Source organism: Xiphias gladius, chromosome 21 (genome assembly GCF_016859285.1).
Source record: "Xiphias gladius isolate SHS-SW01 ecotype Sanya breed wild chromosome 21, ASM1685928v1, whole genome shotgun sequence".
NCBI classification, from domain to species: Eukaryota; Metazoa; Chordata; class Actinopteri; order Istiophoriformes; family Xiphiidae; genus Xiphias; species Xiphias gladius.
In genome coordinates this window covers 8,870,788-8,885,000 of record NC_053420.1, presented here as the reverse complement: position 1 = coordinate 8,885,000, position 14,213 = coordinate 8,870,788, and the positions used below count along the sequence as shown (strand labels likewise).

The window sequence follows — 14,213 nt, the reverse complement described above, 5'->3', positions numbered from 1 at the left end:
TAGATAAGGTAAATCAAGACCCGGAGGAAGTGGAGCATTTAATTGCTCTGAAAGACGTGTCAACGTGGGCTGTGAGGCTTTGTGGGGCCTGTCATTTACAGTATGATGATTATGAGGTGTGTTAGCTTTGACATGTTAATTCCTTAAATAAGAACATTGTTTACGTAACTGCTCAAAGAATCAGTCCGGGTTTGTTTTCTTCCATATGAAGTATAGCATAGCCAGGCAATAAAAGCCAACCATTCCAAATGAAATGACAAAATAGGTTGTCTGTGAGTGCCCCTCAGAATGACGCAAGTGTTGTCTGACCTGATGCCCCTATTGGCAGGATGGTATCATTTGTCTGTGCTATTCCAAAATTTTTAAAAATCATTGTTGGAAAAATAAATCCGTTTCCAGATGTTAAAACGTTATGGTTAAGGTTTGGTTAAAGTCTGGAAAAAATCTTGCACAGATTTTTGAGGAAAGACCATAAACCGTACAACTGAGTAAGTATAGTGCAGAATGCACTGAAGGACTGGTCAGTAACGACTGGAGTTCCTAGCGGTAGACGACCCCTCAAATATCAGCTGTCACGTGTCTTGTACCAGAACAGACATGGGTAGCACCCAGCAGCTTGCACTGTTCATGTGCAGTGCAATTTGTACTGAAAAATCCAAGAAAAGGAGTAAAATAGTAGGCCTGTACAGCCTACAGAGGGAAATGGGTGTGAGTGAACTTTTTAATAAAACAAAGCCAACTTCAGGTAAAGCTGTTTATTTACTGATATGCCTCCATCAGGTGACACACATCGGTCTCTGATGTCAGTCCCCAATATCAAACATGCTTATAATAATCATGTTTAATCAGATCACACACCGTCTGATTTTATCTGCCGACTGTTAACACCACGAACAGACCCGCTCCAAATTTGTCCGATCAGTTGTCAGACCCAAACGATTCTCATAATCGCCTCAGCAGCCATTGTGTGTCCCTGCCATTAAGTATAGGCACAAACACCACTTTGCTAGGGTTCAGAAAAATGGCTTGGGTTAAAATAAGTACTTTGATGAGGTTTGTGGGCCTTCGTTGTCACGGTTACAATAATAACCGCTTGGTTACAGCTGGTTAATCGTGGTAACGGTTAAAAGAAACCAACATCAACTTTGAGTAGAAAACTGTAAATGAACAGCAGTCTCACATGTGTCATTTTGTTGATCCACCTGTCCGCTCCAGTCTCCTCCCTCTGCTGACTTTTTTGGCTCTGTAATAGCATCACACTCCTCCAAAAAGATGTATCATATTTTATCTTAGCTTCTCCGTTGTGAGTATTTGCTGCTTTTCTCTGTTTTATAGTATTGTAGACTGAATGTTTTTGGGTGTCAGACCTTTGGTTGACAAGACAAGACATTTTAAGACGTCAACTTGGACAACAGGAAACTGTGATGGATGTAGTTCACAATTTTTTGATATTTTACAGAAAAAGCAATTAATCCAAAAAATTATCAATAATGAAAATAATCCTTAGTAGCAGCCATACACTACTTCCTCCTTTGCTCCTACAGAGCTTTGTCACTTGAACGTAAACAAATGTTGCTCTTGAAGACCTGCTGAAACAACTGATGCTGTATTTTTTTTTTCTTGGGAGGACAGTCTACAATAACGAAGACACTTAATGCTGCATGGTCTGACTAGACTGAACCACAGTAGAGCGCAAAGTTTTTCTGACTCAGCACTCAAAGGCCCTTTTGGTTATATATTAAATATGATTATTCTCTCTCAAATGAATAAAGAAAAAATTTAGAACATTTCCCTTAAGCTAAAATTAAATTTTGTGTTCCATTTCATGTCTTACCTTAACATCGCTCAGGGCAGTGGTGGAAGTTTTCGAAATGATAAAAGTGGAACTATCTCCCAGCCATTGTGTGTACAGTTTTCTCACGGAAATAATAATTAATGAGTGACTCATATAATTTGGAGCAAGAAACTTAGAGTCTTTTATTAAACTTAGATTAGAGAAGTTTTCCTGAGTTTGTTCAAATTAAATTCATCTGAGGTATGGAAGAAGAAGAAACAAAAAGTAGGACTTAACTTGCCCTTCAAAGATTTTTCTTCACTTCTATTTTACTATTCAAAGCCATGCAAGCTAATGGATTACCTCATCTTCCAAAAAAGCTGTTCAATCTCTCTGTGATTGTATAATTCTCTTTCATCTTCAGAGAAGAGATGGGATGATTAAACGAAGAGCATGGTGATATCCATGGCTGCTGTTGACATGCGACTTAAGATGTGCAACACTTACATTAAAAAATAATGTGGACTTTGCACCTGGACTGCTTTTTCTTTACCATGTATGCTGTATATGATAATCAAGAATGTATATTAATGATAGTTGAGATTTCCAGTACATTTCCCTAAATACATTTCCGTAAATGTGGTACAAAACAAACAGTTCTTATCGAGCTCAGCAGATCTCTTATTGTTTTTCGACATGTAGAAGCTGTTGCTCAGCTTTAGTGTTAACACCAGTGGATGGGGTTTGAGAAGGCCAATAAGTAAATTCACAGCAGTTCGGGCTTTCTGGTGTTAGCACAGCATACAGCATATGAAAATAAGTCATTGTGACTGCTGGTCACATACTGCATTATTAATGTAACGCAATTGGCTGCAGTCATATACAGATTTCCTGCAATACTGTGGACTATAGAACTTATTTCAGGATGCTGAGTGTTATACAGTACAATGCACACACTTGGTCTCTTAGGAATGTTTTTCCAAAAGGTAACTATCACAGCCAGTTCTCCAGGCCAGCATTTTGATGCATTGTTTTATTTAATCCCAAAGTGGAGGAGGTAAGGATTAATTTGTTGCATCTGTCAGACCCATGCTGGCACCACTGATAGTGTCCATGCCAGAATGAGGCTTTTCCCTCTTGTCCTCTCTTGTTGCCACTGTGCCCCTTTTGTTACACTGCCAAAAGACCTCTTTCAACTGGATCTACACATTTCTACTGTGTCATTGTTGTACCCCTTTGGCTTTGGACCCAGGCTGTCTCCTCTGGATGTGAGTTCCAAGCCCTTTTGGATCCCTCTTGACCTGTATCCTCCCAGTGCTCCCACTAGATGTGATCCAGGACCACGGTTCATGAGGTCAGGCACATTGATTTGACATGGGAATACGAGTGCGAGCTTGTGTTGTGTCAACAGCTCATGGCTTTCTAATGCACTGTGACATACAGCCATCCCATATATGTTAGTCAAAGGCTTGCGTGCTGCCTACAGAGTTATTAGAGATTGCACTAATAAAACTCTCCGTCCACATTTGGTAGATTGTTAGTGTTTTCACAATCTGAGACTTCTACATGAAAGTTGTTATTCTAGTTGCTGACTTCTATCAACTTCATTTCTAAAATTGCTGTTGTCATAAAACAAAGGCAGAGTTGAATATTTTGATAAGAGAATGAGCATTTGTGCTCCATGTGGGACGGAGGTACACATTTAAATATTGCTGAAATGCAGTTACAAAAGACACTGTCAAATGTGTAGAAGTGGAAGAAGTACTTAAAACTTTTAGGGTACTGAAACCAGATATTGAAATATTCCATCATAAGTAAAAGTCTAGCATTCAAATGTTCACTTAGGTAAAAGTACTAACAGTAGTATTAACAGCAAAATGTACTCGGTACTAATTATCAAAGTAAAAGTACTAATTATACAGACTAGCCCCTGTCAGATATCTTATGTTTATAGTTATTATGTGACTAGATTATTAATACTTATACATTAACATGTAAATAGAATATTCTACTTATAACTCCACCTCCACTTACAACAAGTAAGTAGAAAGTGAGTAGCAACTGTAGACACCGGACAGATGTGTTGGACTCAAAAGTTCAATATTTTTGTAATATAGATTAGTAGGACTATAGTGTAGCAAAAAATTAAAATACTCCAAGTTAAGTACAAGTACTTGAAATTATAAAGTACTTGAGTAGTTGCTCTTTGATCTTCCACCACAGCAACTGTGGAGTCATGTTTTTGTTAAAATCGCTGTCCAGGTGTGAATCTGCACACACACTCCTACAATATTGTAAACGGTTTCAAACTAACTACCTAAAAGAAATGATGAGAGGAAGTAAAAAGGCAAGCAAATAGATTTGGTATTAGAGAAACTTTTATACAGCAGTCAAGATTTCTAAAACCCCTGAAGTCCTGCCATGCGTTAGAAAAAAATTTCACTCCAGCAGTAGTTGTAAGCTTACCTTTTCTGTGGACTGTGAAGTGCCAAAGAAGATTGGGATGAATGCAAGCCAAATAATGCAGGTGGTGTACATGGTAAAACCAATGGGTTTTGCCTCATTGAAGGTCTCCGGCACCCCTCTGGTTTTTATGGCGTAGACTGTACAGGTGACCATGAGCAGCATGCTGTAGCCCAGCAGGCAGATCAGGGACAGGTCAGAGATGTCACACTTGAGCACACCACGAGCCAGTACTGGGTTAGACGTCCTCTGGTCCTCATAGTCAATAATGGCCTTGGAGGGATCTACGCCAAACCAGATGCATACCCCCAGCAGCTGCACTGAGGCCAGGGTGAACGTGATGACTAGCTGGGAGGCTGGAGAAATGAACCTGGGTGCACTCACAGACATGGTGCCCTGCTCAAAGATGCGGTAAATACGATTGGTTTTGGTGAGCAGGGCAGCATAACTGATGCTCATCCCCAGACCCAAGAAGATCCTGCGCAGGGAGCAGATTCCTACATCGGGGGTAGAAATCATCAGGAATGTTGTGGCGTAACAGAGGAAGATGCCAGTTAGCAGCACATAACTCAGCTCTCGGCCTGATGCTTTCACAATGGGAGTGTCGTTGTGGCGGATGAACGTGACCACCACAAACAAAGTGGCCATGATGCCAATGACTGCAATAAGCACAGGGATGACTGCCCATGGAGAGCTCCACTCCAGCTTAACAATGGGAATTGGAACGCAACCCGTGTGATTTTCATTGGGCCGCAAATCAAAGCGACACATCTTACATGTGTAGGTGTCCGCCTGGTACTGATAACCATCACACCGCTCACAGTGCCAACAGCAAGGGATGCCCTTCACGATCTTCTTACGCTCACCAGGCTGACAGGGCTGGCTGCAGATTGAGGAAGGGATCTGACGGACACCGCCGGGCCACTGCATTGAACGGACCTGCAAGGGAGGCAGGGAGATACAGAGAGACATGAATGGACACAAAAACAGATGAGAAAAGATTTGTACTAAGCTGTCTGCATCCTGTAAAATGGTGTCATGTAGGGATAGTGATGCTTTACTGATCCAAAAACATTCCCGGCATTCCTGGAGGTCAAGGACAATCTACACAGTGGCTACCTGCTGTTCGGTGTTGAACTTGGGCTGAAGTATCAGTCTTTATGCTCCCATACTACTTGGTTTTATTTATTTATTTGGATGGGGGGAGGAAAGGTCAGTCTTGGGGTCAATTGAAGCACTCTTCGGAGATTCAGCAAAATTTTCCAGTGGGAGCTCAAATTATCTGGAGGGCAAGACTCGAGAGCAAAGGGAAAAACAAACTGCTTGCTCTTGCTCTCTGTTTTTTTTTTTTTTTTTGTAGTTGTTCATGTTCCAATATCAATACTCGGCTGTTGATCAGAGGACTGAAAAATAAATTCCATTTTAGGATACTACTCTCCTTTTTGGATTTTCCCCCTTTTACAAGCATATTGGTAAAGAAAATTCCTAAATTTTATTCAAATGTGGCTGTTCATCCAAAGCTGGTAAATTAGTCTCTAAATGTGCATTTAATTAAGAACTCAAAGGACACTAATTAAATACAACCAGCCAATACAGCTTTAGAGTCAGAACTGGCACATTCCACAGTAGGTGCCCACCACAAACAAAAGAGGTAAAGAAAAACAAAGCTGCTCTCAAGCTGCTTCATGTTTTCAATTGTACTCTCTTTTTCCTGGCCATGGCCTCATCTTCATTTTGTCAAAACATAATTTGTTTGGTTCCTTTATGTCATTTATTGTTATAATACTGTTACTTCATCACACCCCCTGCCCACAGTATTGTTTTCGGAAGTCAGTGATACCGTCAGGACACATGATATTAAATATGTCTGTCCTTAAGCTCTCATAGCTTTCTTTTCATCACAGTCCACCCTGTTAATCATTTAAAGCTGCCTCTGGATATTTACACCTATGAAGATGGCACTAAGTGCCATCAAATGGTTTGGAAGGACTTAGTGAGCAAACACAGGGCTGCAGAGCAGGAGAAAACAACTTTTTAGGGATTTTTAAGGATTTTCATTGCAAACACTAACACAAACACTAGTAGGCTGAATGCAGTCCAACATTTTGTGTAAATAGTTACGGGCAAATACAAAGAGCAATGCTTACGCTAAGGTGGAGCTGATCTGTCCAGTGGCCAATGATTTTATATTCAGCCGTTCGGTTTCGGATCTGGTATTGGTAGATCTCGTAGCGTCCAGGGGCATCTCCATTTTCGTTGAAGAGCACAGGGTTGCCAGCTATGCCTAAATGAGAGAAAAATCATCATCGTCGTCATCCTATTTTGCACATCGAGTTATTTTCTGAGCTGTGAGCATAAATCCGTGAAAGCAAACTAATGTGCTGTCATTTTTATTACAGTTGTCATGCCAGTAAATTAGAAACCAATATGATGATTAACAATTTTTATTTCCCTTGTCCTTCTAATTTGGCAAAATGGCTAACTACATATTTTCAATTACTGTGGCTGAAGGAGACGTTTTCCTTCTGAGAGCATATGTACAATAAAAATTATGGTCATATTGGAAGATTCCTGGGTATGTGCTTGCTTCTAAGCAATGTCCGTTAACCTGTTTGCAAAAGACATAGAAAAACTGCCTTTGAGCAGCTGGATTTCCACAGGAAGTCCAGAGGTTGACAACTGACCCCTTCCTGACCTCATACACACTTTAATCGCCATTCATGATGTCTGCCCCAACGTGTCCTCTGCTTTATCATTATGATAACAATGTATTCCTGTGTGCTGTTTTAAGATAAGCTCTAATTGTGTATCACAAAGAAAGCATGCCAAAGATTTCTCTGCAAGCTCCCCAATGGAAACTAGATGAGCTACAATTCCAGTCCAGTGATCGGTTTAATCATCGTAGACTGTGGAAAGGTTCTCCTTGGAGGGAGAATGAGGGAACTTCATGTCTAATTGCTTTTTACATCAACTTTCACAAACGTCTGTACCTTCAAACACTGATGAAAGCTGTAAGCCCCTACAGTTTTTTTTGCCACGGCTGGTTTATTATTAAGTCTCACAAAACACAATGAGCATCCCAGTTAAGAACAAAAGGGTAAACATGGCCAATTGCTGCTGATGGATTTCTGCTGATGAGTATTTTTTTTCTTGCTCTTTGTTTCGACGCTGGAGGATACAGCGCCCTAATCCACATCTCGATGAGTCAGACCTGCTGGATTATGGCATTACCTTTTTACTCAGCCTTGCCTGTGTGACAATGCCGCCCACATCACAAAGCAGTTAGTGATCATGGGAGGATTACAGTGACTTTACGAAGGAGAGAGGCTCTACGTATATATATATAAACATATTAAGCTCATTAATACTCTCTCATATTTTCTATCAAAGATTTTAATCGTCCCAAGCTTTATTTTTTCTTCTTCTCCAATGCCAAGCTTTTAAAAGTGCTTTGTAGCTGTCTGCCTTTCACTGCCACGGTTGGAGTTATGTGCTGGAGCCTGTAAGTGCTCATATGGACACCACTGTCACTGAAAGAGGAAAATGGACCCTGAATGCCACACTGGTGGCTTCGAGAGAATAATGCAGCAACACTACCAGCATTACACCGCTGATATGATTATATTTAACAGCTTTATGGGTCTTTTGGTCATGCTTAAATTTTCAAATTAAGGCCTTTCACCGAGTGACAGCTCTTTTACTGTGGCTTTGAGCTACAGTAAATCTGCTTCTATATGCACACATTACACCTGGTACCACTGCTCATATATTACACACAATGTTTAAGTCTGAAAAAGCAACATGCAAGCAATTCCAATATTTTAGTAGTCATTTTTTAAAAATATTTTTTTAATATTCACTATAAAAACCTAATATTTATTTTTGGACCATATGATTTATAGGTACATGTACTTATATAATCAAAGAGGTCGGCCTGTGTGTTTTCTGTTTGGGTGTTTGTATGTGTGTGTGTGTGTGTGTGTGTGTGGGTTTGTTTGTGCGTTTGCCCTAACTGATAATAATTCAAGATATACTATTTTACTCCTGTACTTACTGTTGTTTAGGTCCTTGTATTAAAAGACCTTTTAATCATTTCGGGAGTGACAGCACATTCTAATCCTGTATCCTGGCGAACCTTTTGGTTCGATCATGAATTGTGCCTTTAATTTTGTTATCAACAATATTTTTAGCAGGTTCATCCGTTGCAGGTTGATGAAAACTGTTGTTCAACCACCACAATGATCCCGAGACCTTTTGCTCTGCTATGTCAGATTTTGGGTGCGTCTTTACTGGGAAAATCTTTATCACAGGTATACTGTACATTTCTGACAGAAGAAAGACATGCAGCTTATCATCAAACATATTTCCATAAAAAAATCGGAGTATTAGTATTACAACCTAAAGCAGTCATGCATTACTTCTGTAACAATAAGGGGTTTTCTAAGCTAAATACTTATTCGTATTTCTTCACGTTATCACAGCAGAGTGGATGGTCTGTCAGGTCGGGACAGCGGAACAAATACTGTAATTCCCTCTAATGCAACTTAAACATTTTTAAATTTTGGCACGAGAAGAAGCCAAAACGTATTTTGTGCTGGCACAGGACATCATACCTCTCCGTTGCATAATGGTAAAACAAAAGTAAAAGAAAAATCTGTCGCCCTCTTTTTTGGTAATGAAATGACACATTAAGGTACTATGTGGAGATATTTCCTGGAGGTCTGTCATTCCTCCGGAGGCAGTGATGTGTCCACTTCATTAAGAGTGAAGAGAGCGGTGCATTTTGGGGCAGTATGGTCAGTGTTAAGAGTTGCAGATGAGGAATTAGGGCCTGTCATGTGGCACAAACTACTTGTCTAAACAGTCCGCTCAGTAGTCAGGGGCATAATGAGTTCCTCTGAGGTCTCTGCCACCGCTGCATTGTGCTGTTCACTAATGTGACACGTGTGTACCAGAGGCTACTTGTTTGCCCACTGCTTCGCATGCTCTGAAGGAAATGCTGGGGTTAATGGAGTGCTTGTAATGACATGTAATATTTAATGAGTGTGGTATGCCCCCCCCCTCTCCCCGCACATACACACCTTAAGAATTACCAGAGTATGATCATTAATCCAACATGTGCTTGTTCTGCATGGATGCACAACCAGGACACCTTGGTGAATTGCAGCACAGCTTGTTGCCCTCTACACCGGTCATTAACTCTTAATGACCTGTACGCAGGCCAATCATGCAGAATTTGCCACGGATACACTTCATTTTTGAAATGTGTGAAAGTCTCTCCTGACCCTCCTGCCACTGTCATGACATTTGCATGACTACTCAATCATAGTATATAAGTTTTCTACTACCTAAAAGTGCTCTCAAAAAAAAAAAAAAAAACAACCTGTATCAATCTGTCAAAAGGTTTATTCAAACAACTACAATACATCTGGGTTTTGAAGGAGAGATATGGATATTATGAAATACTTTAAATTCTCACATAAAAGCTGGTATTTAAATAATGATCAAATAAAGGGTAAGTTAAAAGAAAACATTAAAGAGGGGTAGAATTACCAGTATTCTAATAGCTACCATGGTAAATTCAGCATAATTTACATTTACACAGGACTAATTCCATCAGTATTTCTGTTACAGAAGAGTAACTCAAAGCAGCACCATATTACAGACTGGTGACTAATATGGTGAGTAGTGCTATGGAAATAGATATTATGCTGAATTTATCAACACAACAGGTAATAACAGATGAATTTTCCAAAATCCTTTAAGTCAGTCACTTGTTTAAGTTTTGTGATGAAACTATTAAACAGTGTAGCACAAGTACAAATGAGTCATGAAGTCAGCAAAGTGACTCAGTAATATAATTTATACAGCAGTATCTTAGGTTAAGACACTGCTTAGTCACAATAAGCCTCTGGTCAGACCAGAATAAGTCAGGCTGTAGCAATACTGAAGTGAGTACGGCTACATTTTATTGCTTCTGAATTTAACTTTTCTTTTCTGAGAGGAAGATTGCATTATTTTTTCTTTCAAAAGTTACATAGATGGGGCGTCCGGTGGCCTAATGGTTAAGGCACGTGCGAAATAACCTGAAAGTCCATGGTTCAATTCCAACCAGGGGACCTGTGTTGCATGCCATACAACTCTCTCTCTCACACTCCCTATGTTTCCAGCCTCTCTCTATACTTTCAACTGTCAAATAAAGGGAAAAAACACACACACAAAAAAAAACATAATTTATAAAAAAAAGTGACAGTCTCACTTTAATACCATATTAAAATAGGATCATGAGAAACCATAAATCTAACTTTAAATCATGATATCTGCAGATCCTTAAAAACTTTTTAAAGGTCCTAACTTTGATTTTTTAAATTTAAGTCCATAAAATGTCTATTAAATTTTTGTGTCTTAATTTTAATTTTGAGAGGTCTTAAATTTTGAGATGATGCCTACATCCATGAGAAATCATATTGGCCCACGTGACTTTAACGCTATTGATTTATGATTATATACATTTCTGTTACATATGTAAGGCTTCGTGTAAGATACCTGAATAGTTCCTGTTTCATGTAATGCATCACACTGGAACACAGTTAAACATTTGATTGTTATATTTTGACAAATTTAAATGATATTTTGCATGTGTGTTATGTGGAGATACTCAATGGAATCAATAATGGAAAAAATATTCATTTAAAACACATTTCTCAGCTCTCATGTACATTTTGGTCATCTGTGGCAAGGGTTTTACATTTTCCTTGTCGACATCTTACAAAGCGTACAGTTTGGTTTCAAAAAGTGTGAAGATACCCTGTAAATATGGTAAGATAAGCTTATAAAACAGGGCAATTACAAATGAAGGCCTGTCTCTTATATAAATAAGCCTCTTTACAAAAAAGACCTGGTTCTTTATGCAGTTGACTTAAATGAAGGCCCTATTTGAGAATTTACATTACATTACTGGTTTTGGGATGGTCCTTTAAGGTGTAAAAAGGACAAACTACAATATAATTAAAGGCTTTATATTCAGAACTGTCTATTCTAATGTTTGACAGAAATCTTTATGAATAACAGGGCTGGGTGTCATGGCCATGAAAGGAAAAAAGACATTTTGCATTATGCAAAAAATATGTCAACTGGAATCATACTTTGAACCACACAACAATGAAGATGTTGCGCACCCTTGACAGGAGAGAAATAGGTGTGGAAAGATGGAAAAACCCTGAGAACTCTCCTTTATTCTACACTCTACTTCCTTTAGGGAGAACTATGGTGGCAAGGCCACGGTGTTTTAGATAGCGGCAGAGCAAAAACACTTTTCCCTGATGTGATAGCAAGAGACATGAAACACTAATGGGAAACTTCATTCACTGGAGAAGCTTCACTGACTGGATAAAATGTATAGGCTCTCGAGCCTATTCATTTTCAACAACACACAGATATTCCCATACTGGTGAAAATATACAGGCCAAGCAAATACTTTTGTCAGATTATTTTTCATCCTTTCTAAAAGGTTATCTGTCATCAGCTAGCCCACAGTGTCCCCTGTTGAGACCATGACAGTCCACTGAGATATCTTAGATAAATGGTTTTGTGAGCAGGCAGGAATATTGGCCACTATGAGCATCTTTGGTTTTTAAGAAGCTTTTTGACATTCGACCTTTATCAACTGAGTTTCAGTACATATGCAACCTAAGAAAACAATACATTTGCTATGGATATGGTCTTACTGGACTTTTGAGAGATGTGCAGCTCTACAGAGGAAGAAATGTGAATTATTTTTAGCAGAGGTCTGCTAAAGCTGCTGACCATGAACACAAATCTGTAACAACATATTCTTGATGGTCAGACTCAAGAATGATTCATCAACAACAAAAAATGACTGACTTTTACATACATTTTACATACATACGATCACTGCTCTGTCTTATTACTGGAGCGCAACATACATCGCAAAACAGAGATAAATATTGTCTTTGAAAATGTAATACACAGGCCAGCAAGTCCGGTCTGGCAGTTAGGTCGTTTTATGTATCTGAACGAGTTCAATATAGTGCTGTGTGGTGATGCAATTAGATGGAGTATAGTGTAACCTCAAGGCAACCCCTCTAGTAGTGTAACATTTATACAGTTTACGTAGTTAGAAAAAAATTCAGCTGGAAGGATCTACAGTACTGCACTGGAGCTTCATGTGCCTGCTTGCAGGCTTAAAACCTTGTTGGAGCCACTCCATCATTCAGTCATGTTAAATTAACTGTATGTGATTTATGGTTTATAAGGAATTTTAGTTTTATTTGGTCTAAAACCTCAAACATTTCTTCCAGACAAATGTACACATCAGTGCCAAAGTAAGGAATAAAAGCTGCCATGTCTTCCCAGAGTGGTTGCATTTAAAACTCCAACGCTGAACTTGGTACCAGGCTCAGTGTTGTCGCTCATATAAAGTAAGATATATATAGAGATAGATTTAACATTACATAGTAATTACACAGTAGATGCAAATAGAAACCTAGCACATTTCTTTGTAGACTGTTATATAAACCTCACGTATCTAGACAAAGACTATAAGAAATAACATTTTTTGTTTTGAAAAAAGGGAGAAAACCAAAGCTGTTTTATCACAGACCATGAGAACCACTGAACCCTACATATTGCATGATGTGAATAGCAGTCCATCAATTGTTTTTCTCCCACATGCTATTGGATTCTGAGCAGCTATTTAATGGGTATTTTAATGATTGTTGTTGGAGGAGATTGTTTACTTTTCCAACCTTATTTCCGTGCAATTCGTGGGATTCAAATCAGCAGCTTTACATTGATAAACTCAAGTTAGTTAAAGCTGAGCAAATGTTGAATATTATGTCGAAGAAATGCAGTCAGGACACTGACAACATTTATCCCATTTCTGAGCTGAACATGTCTATTTACATTGCCAGAGTTTAAAAACTCCTATTCCTACATTAACACCATAATAACAACCTATAAGGGAACCATCCTAAAAGTAGGTAACTAATATCCACTGGTTTGTTGTTATAGTGAGAACACACAGATAAATAATTAGCAAGCAATGTATCTGTCCTGTGGACGTCAGTTGACACATAAGTTGCAGTAGCGGTTGCTTGAAGCAGTTAACTTAAGGTTTTTTAGGACGATCAAACAAATACATCAATTTTAGAGGTGTTTTTTTTTTTCCTGCAAGTCAACTAACAAACAACCAGGAAAGCTGCATTGTTCTCATCCACACTTGTGAATTATTTGTTATTTTGGTTGGGCAGTTACGTAGTGTCACTTACAAAGTTTTTATGTTTCTTCACCTCATGAAAACAGTGGTCAATAAACGCAAGACCAAGATTTGCTGAACAAATCAGAGATGTAGGGTTATTCAGAGGCTTGTTTATCACAACTGTGATTAACTGTCTTTTAATTATGTCTAAACATTAAAAAGTGAATTCCAGGCTTCAAATGCAAGCTGGTGTGCCAAAAACAAACGTACAAACAAATGTACGTTTGATCGAAGATCCGGAAGTAAAAATGTTCCGCTTATTGGGTCCATAGACAATGACACATTGGACAAAAGGGTTGCAAATGGCTCTGGCAGCAGTGGTGCAGTATAAACAACATAAAGAGTTAGTTAGTTCCTCACCACAGAGAACAGTAATGTTTGTCGCAACCTGAAGACATCTAATTTACAAAAACATTTGTCAGCAGTGGCATACTCTCTTTCATAATAAAAATGTCCCTGATCTATAGTGACATGAAATCCTGTAAAATCACCCATTTAATTTTTTGAAGGAAAATATTTTCTTTCCTTCTCAGATATGAATTGAACATTGAATTGACATTCTGCCAGTGCAACAAGTAGATATTAGAATGACAAATTAGCTTGAAGAGCAGGAGTTCAAATGAATAATTTATCTGTACAAACACTGCACACTCAAGTCTCCATGAAATAATTTTAATTGTCTTGTGTTAAAAAAGC

The 14,213-nt window shown here is 38.7% G+C and overlaps 1 protein-coding gene across 2 annotated transcripts in view; it reads right to left on the bottom strand.

The window, feature by feature from the left end:
• The window catches only part of LOC120807583 (metabotropic glutamate receptor 4-like), a 137,053-nt gene that overhangs the window by 11,194 nt on the left and 111,646 nt on the right, over nt 1-14,213 (bottom strand). For both annotated transcript variants that reach the window (XM_040159799.1, XM_040159801.1), the window contains exons 8-9: nt 6,385-6,521; nt 4,241-5,176 (exon numbers count right to left, since the gene is read on the bottom strand). In XM_040159799.1, the coding sequence (XP_040015733.1) occupies nt 4,241-5,176; nt 6,385-6,521 (1,073 nt within the window). The remainder of the gene's footprint in view (nt 1-4,240; nt 5,177-6,384; nt 6,522-14,213) is intronic.